General features: G+C 34.3%; 1 protein-coding gene across 1 annotated transcript in view; it reads left to right on the top strand.

Moving 5' to 3' along the window:
* LOC118181125 (neprilysin-2-like) overlaps positions 1-12001 on the top strand; it is a 98550-nt gene that overhangs the window by 41038 nt on the left and 45511 nt on the right. The window contains exon 9 of the mRNA XM_085812399.1: positions 1321-1445. Within this exon, the coding sequence (XP_085668525.1) occupies positions 1321-1445 (125 nt within the window). The remainder of the gene's footprint in view (positions 1-1320; positions 1446-12001) is intronic.

Genomic DNA, 12001 nt, shown 5'->3' on the forward strand with positions numbered 1-12001 from the left:
TTTAAGAATTAAGGAACCTTAATAATCCTTCTTTTTCCGGTTTTCCGTGTTTCGTTCCATTTTATTCCGGAGAAACATAAATCACGCGAATTTTGCATTACAGTATCCCCCTTCTTCAATGCCTTCCCATCAACTACAATGAAAGGTTAAAAATAAGATGAAACGGTAGGATTTTTCATGTTGCCATCCAGGACACCTGCAGAAGGTGATAAAGGGGGGGATGAAATGATACAATATTTGTTGCCACATCCAGAAAGCCTGAATTTGGAAAGTTCGAAAAGGGACATCATGATTTTTTTTTCAGATAGTACACTCGAATGGCATGCAATTTCAGAACACTGAAATAAATCATACTTAAAAAAAATCTTATCTAGACAACACGTGACTTTCTTGCCTGGCTTATTAAATTACACATGATTTATTTTTGCTGCAACAATAAACTAATATTAAATATTGTTAGATATTTACAACAATAAACTGATATTTATTGTTAGACGAACTATATATGTAAATTGTTAATGCATGTAGTTACATTTCGTTATTTGCCAAAAATTAGTAGTTTTTTATTTGATATTGCCAAGACATGAATATATGCATATATATATATATATATATATATAGGTTTAATGCTGCCGATTGCAATAAAAAAAGGGAGGTGCACAACGAGATGTTAAGTCCCATGTACAAAATTTCAACATTCTACGGTTAATAAATTTTGGGTTATGTACGAAAAAATCCCTTTTGAATCCCTTTCAAATCCATTTTAAAATCTGCTTTGGAACCTTTATTCTGCCGTAAATGAAAAAGGCCACGTAAAAAAAAAAAAAAAAAAAAAATGTCCGAATGGATTCGGGAATGGACAAAATGGATATTTGCGTTGAAATATGATACCCAAATTTTTTTGCAAGTACAATAATTCCTTCGTTACAAGGAAGTAAAAATAATATGTGTATTTTTTAAAATTTTATTCAAAATTTACCTTTTAAATTTCTCAAATTATATTTTTTCACTTATAAAATAGAAAAAAAATATATTTGATTCCAAAAACAGGAAACGTTGTAATATTACTTACCTTAAATTAATAGTATCATCAGTTAATCGGAGAAATAAAAATTTAGAGTCTAATTTCTATCGGAAATTAATGGAATATTTTTTGGCCTCCTTACTGATGCATTTCAGTAACATACTCATTTATATCTGTTTCAAATAATTAATACAGCGATAAAATTTTGAAACCTTATTTTTGTTCTTATATTTTACACCAAAAACTTACTGTGTGCGAATAAAATTATGAAATACTTATATTTTACTCTCTGGCAGATAAACTGGGATAAGTACTTCAATGGATTGCTAAGTAATGGAGTCTCTGACAATGACATCGTTCTAGTTGAGGACTTAACTTTCATAGAAAATGTAGCCCATTTCATCATTAAAACACATAAGAGGTAAGAAAAACTTATACTAATTTTAGACCGAAAATGTAGGTAATTAAGTCTACTACTACTAAAAATACGACGCACTTCTCTTCTCCTGCACAGGCGTAGCTAGGGGTTTCAACGCCTGCAGACAAGTGAAGATTACGCGCTCCCCTCTTGTGTGCCAAAATGGAATGGGAAATTTTTTTTAAATATACAAAATAATAATATTGTAAGGAAAAATATCATATTTTTAATTTAAGGTAGTTTTAACTTGTTAAGTATGTAGAGACATTAGTTATGTTTTTGGAAGCAGGAGAATTGAAAAATTAGCAACCGCCTTCGCGGGGAATCAAAACACGGACCTCTGGAATAACGGCCCAGCGTGCAGAACCACTACACCACGAAGGCACGCTAGGAAAGTGGGAGAAATACCTTATATCCTCCCCTTTTTAAAGGGTGACTGGGGTTTTCAGAGGACCCAGTCGCCAAATCCTGGGTGTTGAGAAACCTCATCCAACACCCTTTTAGTTCGAGCGTCACTGTAACATTACTGGATTGGATGTCTGAGGGACCTGAAAGGTCGGAAGGGTCAACGTAAACTTCCCGGATTCTAACGACATGGTCCGCTGAAAAATTTTTCGGGCCCCCAAATGTAAGATTTTCACTAGTGCAATTCTCAGTTACTGTAGAAAGTGACGAATCTTAAGAACTATTTAGCGAATAATCGCTTAAGTTCGTGTGACAAGAAACAACATGAGGGAAGGGTAACTAACCCTTTATTATTCCAATAAGATTTAATAAAACTCCGTCTTGGAGTGTACAATCAAAGCCGACACTTGGGTCTTGAACTTAAGAGACTAAAAATTAAACTAAAATTAAGATTAACTAAAGAAATATAGTCGAAGCTATCAAGATTCAGATCGAGTTGGCCCCTTAAACATCAGATGACTGCGAAGCTATCAAGGGCCTGAGCACGACCGAGCGTATTAACAGCTTTGAGAGAGAGAAAGTGGCCAGAAGGCACACGCGCGTAAATCAGAAACTCTGATTCTCTCTCGCTGAGACCAGAGAACTTCGCAGTTAAATACCGCTCTTCCTCATTATATATTCATACGTTATTCTAAAACTACGTTCTGGCCGTAAGTAGTAAGTTGAAGTTAAGAATTTGACAGGAAAGGAACTTAAAATTTAACTGTTAATAAAATTAACATAATCCTTACAAATATATTAATTTTTAATAAGCTCTTTAAAGCGCGTATTTTCAAGGTTTCGGTAAATTTACAAAGATAGAGCGAAGTACAATAAATAAGACAATAAATACATATAAAAAATATGATTAATTTAAAATAATATTTACATATATTATTGCAAACATTTAAACATTACATTTGGTATAATAATATAATAACCTGATGGTGAAGTTAGTATATAGTAAAGAACAGTTTCATGTATTTTGCTTTTAATACAATTATTAACTTCAAAGAGAAATTTTCCTAGCTTTTGCAGCTGCAAATTTATCGATTAGTTCATCAAAATATATGCTGTGGAAGATTCTTGCTCCACACTGAGCAAAGCTTAGGTTGAGATTATCCATAACCTTTGTTGTGTTATAGATAATCTCAGGTGAGGTAGTATAACACAACAAAGGTTATGGATAATCTCAGGTGAAGTAGGATAAATTTTAATTTACTGAAAGAACTTTCACAACTGGCGAAGGAGGTTTCAATAGTCAGTAAAAGCTGAAGACCAGCTCTGAGGTTTGGAAATAAATCTTCCTCATACTGTTCAAGAAGGTGAAGGAGGTACTCTGGCGTCAAAAGCTTAGTACCACCTCTTGTCTAGAGTAGCATTCGGCAGTCTATTATTTCAATACGCATCTCCAAACTGTCCAAGTCTGCATCATAAATGTTTTCCACGAAAATGAAATTCTGTTCAAGCTATTTTCGTTGCCTGTAGACATCAATACATTTATACCTAAAAGAAGGCCAAACCTAGAGTATACGTTGTTCAAGCTAATGGATCTGTCTCCTATTTCTGTGTACATTTTGGCCATCATACTTTTCATGAATCGTAGCATTTAATTTTTTGCTGTGAGCCCTGTGTCCTCTTCAATTTATACAGGCATTTTCTTCTTTTTTCTCTGTCTGCTTTCAACTTGGACTTCACAAGTATTACACAGTTTCTTTGCTTCTTTAAGGGACTTCATGCATATGGCATATCTGTTTTGCAGTTAATACTCTTGTAAGGTCTGAGTATCCAGAACAGCATTTAGAATAAAAAATTCCTAGTGTAGCTCTGAAATATTTTCTGAACCCGGTCAATCTTGAAAATTACGGTATTCGAGAATCGAGGAAGAACAAAAAATTCAAGAGTTAAGATCTGATGCAACAAAGGAATTGCATCACTTCTTGTATCTTTATTTTCATCATGATCCGCTGCAATATGTTTAAATAGTTTTACTAAATTTTCGAGTTGATCACGCACTGGTTTAACAGCTTCTACTCTGGCACTAATTAATGGGTATTTTCCTAAATGCAATATTATAATTTTAGCTCGTTGTATGTTCATAACTTTAGTGTGCGTGTGTCTTTTATATTGCTGATGTCTTCTACTTCATTGTTTTTATGTACATTGTTATTTTAATTCCAAAATTTGTTCCTTAAATAAAAGCAATTTTTCAACAAGGCTGGAAAAACGTGATATTGACCGTCACGTCAGACAGTTATTTGCCATTTTTAATACGAAATATTAATTTAAATCTGAAGTAAGAAAAATAGACAATAATAAATCAGCTAAATCAAGCCTGTGTGTCCAACAGTCAGTTTTCAAAGTAAAACCTAAAAAAAAAAAAAAATCCATTATTGTTTCTTTTAAAATTTCTCACATGCTCGCAAAGAAGAAAATGCCTTTCGAAGATGATGCATTCTTAAATGAAGGGTTTTTAAATAGTGCTGATTGCTTATTCGAGAGATTTTCTAATAAATGGAAGATTATATCACCAGTACAAAACTTACAGTTGTCCGATTATCCCTTTGCGACGCACTATACGTTAACGTCGGAATTTCAGTAAAAAAAGTTGTATGCAGTCTATTTAGTCCTAAAAATGTATACAGGTAAAATTTTGTAAAAATTGCACTTACCGTTTTAATTCTATGGGTGTTCCATGAGGTGGAACACTGCGCCGCCAGAGCTTTTAAAAGTGCGACTAAGCGAGCGTTGCAGTGAAGCACGAAAATGAGTAGAAGCGTTTCTATAAGAATGAAAAAACTCTGTATTATGGCTGTATACGTGGTTTCCTGGATATACACAACATTCTTGAATACATACGGATAAATGAGATAAATATCTATATACACAAGTCCTATATACAAAAATATTTACAAATTTTCGGAAAGAGTTAGGCCTCTCCGCGCCATTTATAGAAAATTAATAATAAAAATTTAACTACGATTAATATTAACAATAAAGAAAAATAAGCCTATAATATATACATACACGAAAAATATCTACACAATTATTGAAAATAAACGGAAATGAGACTAAAATGCGACAGCGAAAAATTCGCGCAGGTCTAAATGAAGATGAGTCAAGCTACTAATAAAATTCCCACCTAAAAAACTACTCCCAAAAAATTCGAGATGCCAATATTAGGGCTTTCATAACACAAAACACACCTCACCCCTCAATACTGCTTTGTTTGAATTCATCCCCCCCCCCAAAACAACGGAAACAGAAAACGTAAACAACGGATGTTCTCTCCTAAGCACAGATGTTCTGATTCGTAACAGCATGAGATCGCTAAAGTCGCAGTTTTCCCGCTAATGGAACACCCGGTTTCATTCAATGATTCTGCATGTGGTTTTTGTATGAAAGATTTAAAAAAATAGAGAACAAATAATTTGGAGTACAGCTAGCAAAATTATGCCTAATTTTTTTTCCAAATAAAATTTTTTATATTATTAAAAAATAGAGAAAATTACTTGAAAAAAAGTGGATTTTAATAACACATAATAAATGAAAATTCTTTGTCTCATTGTGATATGCTGCTATCTACTGTTTAAAAAGAAAAGTTCAAAGTATATTATAAAGGCATTTTTATCTATTTACGGTTGAATTTAAAATTTTCAGAAGCGATTCAATTTGTATGTTCCATGTAGTGGAACATTGAGCCGCAAAGGGTTATACACTTACATGAGGAATACATGTCACTGCAAAATACATGCAAATACAACTAAAGCATGATTTTGTATAATATGACAGGCTCTCACTACAATTAGATTGACCTTACGGATAAATCAGGCACTTCAAAGTTAGCAGTTACGATTAGAATGGTATTTATTAGTTTTATTGTAAGCACGATATCCTGAAAATATTACTCATGAAAGGATGAGTAAGATATAAGGATGTCTATAATATATTTATAGCATAAGTAAAGTCGACAGTAGGCCTCTGCACAAGCTATCGGCGATGATGGGGAACCAGCAATGCATATTAATATGTTTATTGTCTTCTACAAATAAGATAAATCATTTTCAAACTTTATGTTGCGTTTCAGACTTTATGTTCCAAACGTTATGATGTACTGCCCTTCGGACACCCCATTGAAATAGTCAACTTAAATCGAGCAGTGCCTTTGCAGCACCACCTTTTACTAAAAAATCCAGAAAATCCTCATCTTGTTCTGCATAGTGAAGAACGTTAACTGAGTAAAGACAAAGTTCTTGCAAGAATGATAAGCTGAGCTAATGAACTTTAGCTGGATGACGGATTTAGGTTTTTCTCACAGGAATAATTGAGAAACTGAATTATGTAAATTTGGAGCTAGAGAAAAACGACAAACATATAGCTTTATTAAAAGTGTCTGTTAGGTTGTTTAAAGCTAAAATGATTTTGTGGATATCACATTTACAGATGACTTGCCCTTTTTTGCAAATGTGAAAAAAATTAAAGGCGAAGTTGAAACTGATTTATTCTCATTTGCTATCAGTCTGCAGTTACTTCAACAGCAGTTTGGAAAACGATTTATATAGTTTAATTTTACCGAACTAATGCTCACCTTTCTCATAAATCCTTTTACTTGCCAAATAAATGTAATTGAAACAGTTGCATACATTAAAGAGCTTATTAAAGCAAGAACAACAAAAAAAAAAAAAAAAAACAACTGAAACTAGAAATTAGAGTCCAAATATCTACTGAATCAGATGAGAATTTCTGGAATGTAGTCGGAAGAAAGATTTTCATTCTTAAAAAAAGCATCATACAAGACAAAATCATTCTTTGGTTCCACATCTAGTATGTGCGAATCAATATGATTATGTTTTCAATAATGAATATCACAAAGGTCTCGACTTCCAGATAAACATATTAATGATTTCTTACGAGCAGGAATACCGCCATACTCTCTAATTATCAAGCAATGGCCAATTAAATGCGAAGACCAAGAACTGAAATTTCATAAAGAATTTTTCTATCAACGAATTGTAAACGTTCGTCTGCAATATTTGAAATTATTTTATATAAGAGTACAATAATTTACTTTTATATTTTTAAATTATATCTTTGAAATAAAGTTTTGGATAATATTGTGTGCGCTCGGCGGCTTGTCTAAACACTCGTATATTAGGGCACTCGTATAATCGAGGTACCACTGTACCTGTTTATAAGAACTAACCACTAGACTTCTTTGATTTTACAATTAATTAACTGTGTTATCTAGACATCATCACTAACAAAAAGACGTTTGGAAAAGTTGTGAGAAACTTATTTTCAGGACCCTTCCATAAGAAAGGCGCACTGAAAGACACACAAAATTGTTGGAAACCATAAAATGATTACGTTAACAAATTGTTTCATAAAAATTATCTAATAATCAAATACTATATGCTGTCTTTCTTTACCGATATTAGACGATGCTATGTTATACTGCAGAGTTTTAAAATGAGTTTGATTTTCTGAAAAATATATTCCTTTTCCTTATAAACGTGAACTACTTAGTTATAAATATAAGCAATATCTTATATAGCTAAACTGCTGTTGCAATATTTCTGATTAATCATTTTTTTAAATTAAAAAAAAAAGATTGTTTTAACGAATACATTTACGTGCCAACAGGTTCATGATACACTGATGAACACAGAAAAGATGATAACATGATAAAATTTATATTTACGAAAAGAAACACTTTACTTTCAACAAGAACTTTCCACAAAAGCACTCGTACAGATCTCAGTGTCCTACAGCACAATCAGTAGTTACACTTAAGACTACTAAGAACGTTAAACACAACGCAATGTAAGGCGCATCTGAAAGGCGAAGCTTTCACGGAGATCTTAATGCGTCGAAGTCAGATCTGAACTAATAACTAAGAATTGACGCTCCCTTCAGTTTTATATAGTTTTCCTCCGGCCTCTTAGAAACCTTTAGTACTTCTCAAAATTATGGAAAGACATATGAGGGTGGGATATTGTTACAGCTGCATATAGGGATCAATTACAGTTATTCAGCTAGAATACTGTTTTTAGTTAATACAGGGATTGAATCCGAATGCTGCCAAATGGTCGTCAAACTTGGCGATTTATGGTGAATTTTCACCGAATTCGACGATAAAAATTAGTCGCCAAAACTATTACCAGCTTGGAGATATCTCGCCAATTTTTAGCGAAATAAGCGTTTACTCTACGTTAAATAGACTTGCCCCTGTATTCTTATGTTTTGGGTAGAACTTCGTCTTTTTTGAAGCATTTCATGTTACATTATACAAAAGAAACTACAATTTCAAACATAATTTCACTAAAATTGTTTACATGTAGAGAAAAATTAGTAACGATACACTCAGATACTAAGCCTTATTTACACTAAATATAATGCGTATCATACTGTCCGAATCTCTCAGAAGAGGCTAAACTTAGAAAATTCGTTAAAAACTTGTGACAGAAGAAATAATATTTTTTTGCAACATTAAAGAGGCATAATGCTTGATAACCTGCCATAGAGATCCACATCTAATATTCGTCGAAGACAATGCAGACGATTAATAAAAATGACAATCATGCCAGCTGAACAGAAATAATTATCATAAAATATAGTAAGTTGACTATGAACTGATTTGCGGACACCACAGTGTTTCTCCATCGAATTGACAACACTGAATTAAACTCTGCATGGTTTCCACCTATTCTTCTAAGGAAAGCCTTCTGTCACAGATGACTCCTTTTAGAAGCTCCAGGATAATAACATAGATGCTTCAACGTAGCAACAAGAAGCTCCAGCATCAACTCGATCATAGTAACAAGAATTTCAGTCTTTCAGCTTAGGAACACGAAACTCCAGTCTTTCAACATAGCAACAAGAACGAAAAACGTTGTTTCAACAAGAAGCTCCAGGACTAGAACTGACCTGCTTCGTAGCATTCTAAACATCGCAATCATGTTCAATAGGACTAAGTTTGCAGACAGAATGCTGAGCATTTTAATGGAGCAATTTCTTCGCATTGAAAGTAAATTTGCATAATAGAGGAGTGATGATCATCAACTCTAGAATGTCTTTTTTTTTTTTTTTTTTTTTTTTTTTTTACGATTTAGGGCTTTATTTCCCTTTTTGGATCCCTTTCAGTAATTGTTTTCAAACAGGGAGATGAGATTATTGATCTCAATTCCTTTTCTTATAATCTCGGAATAAAAAAAAATTGAGAACCAGTACCAAAATGAAGCTTGTCCAAATCAATGAAAAATTGTAATTCCGCTAATCTTAATTGGTCATCCATTAGTGGACGGCCGACGCACTGCTTGGACCAAACGGTCGATAAACTCCCTAGACGCTAATACACTCATGTCCATAAATTAAGGATAATGCAAAATCAGGCAAAGGAAGCGTTAGAAGCAAAACAAATTTGACTTATTTGTAAAGCTTATTTATTAAACAAAAGGTAAAGAGCAAAAAAAAGATGCTATATGTTTGATATTATTTGATATTATTAAAAATATTAGCCATTTTTTCTCCCTGGAGCAAATTACAAAGAAAAAAACCTACTTACAAAAACCAGTATTACATGGTTGGTATGGCTGTTAATACATTGTATGTCTCCCAGACGATGCAATACAGCCTGTACAACGCCTAGGCATGCTGAGTATCAAATTATCAATCTAATCTTGGGGGATATTACACCACTCAAAAAGCAATGCTCTCCGAAGTTCCGGTAGACATGTAGGAGGAGGTTGACGGGCTGCAACTCGTCGGCCAAGCATGTCCCACACGTGCTCTACTGGATTCAAGTCCGGTGAGAATGCTGGTCAGTCCATACGGGTGATATCCTCCGATTGAAGGCATTCGCTTACGATGTTTGCACGGTGAGGACCGGTGTTGTCATCTATAAACACAAATTGTGCGCCCATGGCGCCCCGAAACAAACGAACATGTTGTTCCAGAATGACGTTCCGATAGATTTGGCTTGTCATGGTCCCAATTTGAACATGCAGGTCAGTTCTGGAACCCAGAATAATTCCATCCCAAACGAGCACTCCGGCACCACCGTAACGGTGTCGTTCAATGATGTTTTCTTGGTGGTAACGGGTACCTGGAGCTCTCCATATGAAAGTCCGGTGACAATCAGACTGCAAGCTAAACCTGGAATCGTCGGAAAGCCCACTGTTGCGGTGTCCACAATGCATGCTCTCTACTCCAGGCTAACCGCAGGCGACAGTGAGTTGCAGGAAGTGGAACGCATCTGACAGGTCTACGAGCATATAGACCAATCTGCCCTAAGCGTCTGTACACGTCCTGCCTTGAAATTGTCGCATGAGTGGCTGAAGAGAGCTGACGTGACAGGTCTGAGGCTGTGCTCCGCCTGTTTCTTTTGGAAGTAACTGCCAAATACCGGTCATCATTCGGCGTTGTAACTCTGGGGCAACCTGCGCTGTAACGTCTACTCACATTACCATTATCTTAGAATCATTGCCAAAGCTTAGAGATGACACTCTGGGCAATTCCAAGTTCATCTGATACTTCCAGTTGGGTACGCCCAGATTCCAGACGGCCGATAACTCTACCACGTAAAAAATCATCCAAATGTGTCCTTTGTGTCATAACTATTCGGTTATTGCACTGAATTGCTTATAAAGCGCCTGCGAACAATTTTACTTCTTTGCCTGTATTCCTTATATATCACTCTCTTACACTCTCGTCATTGTGACGTACCATCGGTGTCATCCGGTTACTTCCTGAAATTTGCGTATGATTCTTGAAGATGTGTGTAGTGATTTTACAGATGCTATATTTATTTTAGAGTTCGATTTCCGCGTGACTCCGAATTATCCTTAATTTATGGACATGAGTGTAGTTCCACATGGGTTCAAATCTCATGAAAGAGCTGATTTTACAAGTGCTTTTGTAATTTTCTTCGCGTGTAACGTAAATACGAGCAAGTTCCTTCCACAAAGATATCCTTTCCCTTTGGCGCGTAGCCCTTGAGTGCTTTTCCAGAATCCAAATGAACAACTGACGAGAATTGCCTAGTTTTGCTTTGAAACTAAACATATAGGTCTCGTGTGTTAGACGTAATGACTAAACAAACAAAGCATTTAAAATTAGGCTATATGAGGTATTTTCGACTATTTGATTTTAAAATAGAACTCACTCAGGTGTGAGAGCAGCTGACATATGTCCCAGTTCTTTAAAAGCACTTTCTTCTCAAAATAGTAATCTAACACTTCCTTTAATTCAATAAATGTTTTAAAGATTTACTCCAAGACGTTTCTTTTGATAAATTTTTAATTTTGTCAAAGAGGACGCAACATACACAGAAGAATAGACACCGAAAGAAGAATGCTCATCATATATGTGCTTAAGAAAACACGCAGAAATTTAAGGTTGCAGTTTCAATAGGGGGATGATATTTATCGGTTCATTGAAATTTAAGGTTGAAGTTGCAGAAGGGGAATGACATTTAATCGGAAAACTTTCATCATAACTGAGCTCCAAGTAAAATATTGTACAGAAGGTAACACATAAAATCCTTCGTTTTTTGCAATAATTGTATTTCAGCTATTTTGAAGTTTGAATAAGGGTTCTGAGAGGATTTCAAATTTAAAATCGACGCTTGTGGTTCCTGGAGTGCGCCGCATGCGAAAAAATTTCAGAACATAAATTGGACAAAGTATTCGATATCAATTCAATAGATTATCCTGAACACTCTCATTAAAAAAGCAACTTACACATTTATATTATTTTGCTTACTAATATCTTCATGAATGTGCGCAGGTAGAATCGTTGAAGAAAGAATAGTAAGTTGTCATGATTTCATATTATAGATAAATCTAAAACATAGCCTGCAATCGTTCCTTAAAATTTATGTAGATATTATTTGTACTTCCACAATTTTGCTGTAAATGTAAACCTTTTTCCTTCAAAAATCTAAACTGTTTTATCTTTTTAGACATGTATACTAAGTGTTTTAAAATAAGCCATGAAATTAGTAGAAATAATCCCAAAGTAAGGAAATGGATACGTGAATCGGATACATTATTATGTTGGGACGAAGCTGTATATGGCTATCACTCTAAAGAGGAAAATACCGGTGTTCATAAGTA

This window comes from Stegodyphus dumicola, chromosome 3, assembly GCF_044657685.1.
Source record: "Stegodyphus dumicola isolate Sdum_Otavi_A_Nest chromosome 3, ASM4465768v1".
Lineage (NCBI taxonomy): Eukaryota > Metazoa > Arthropoda > Arachnida > Araneae > Eresidae > Stegodyphus > Stegodyphus dumicola.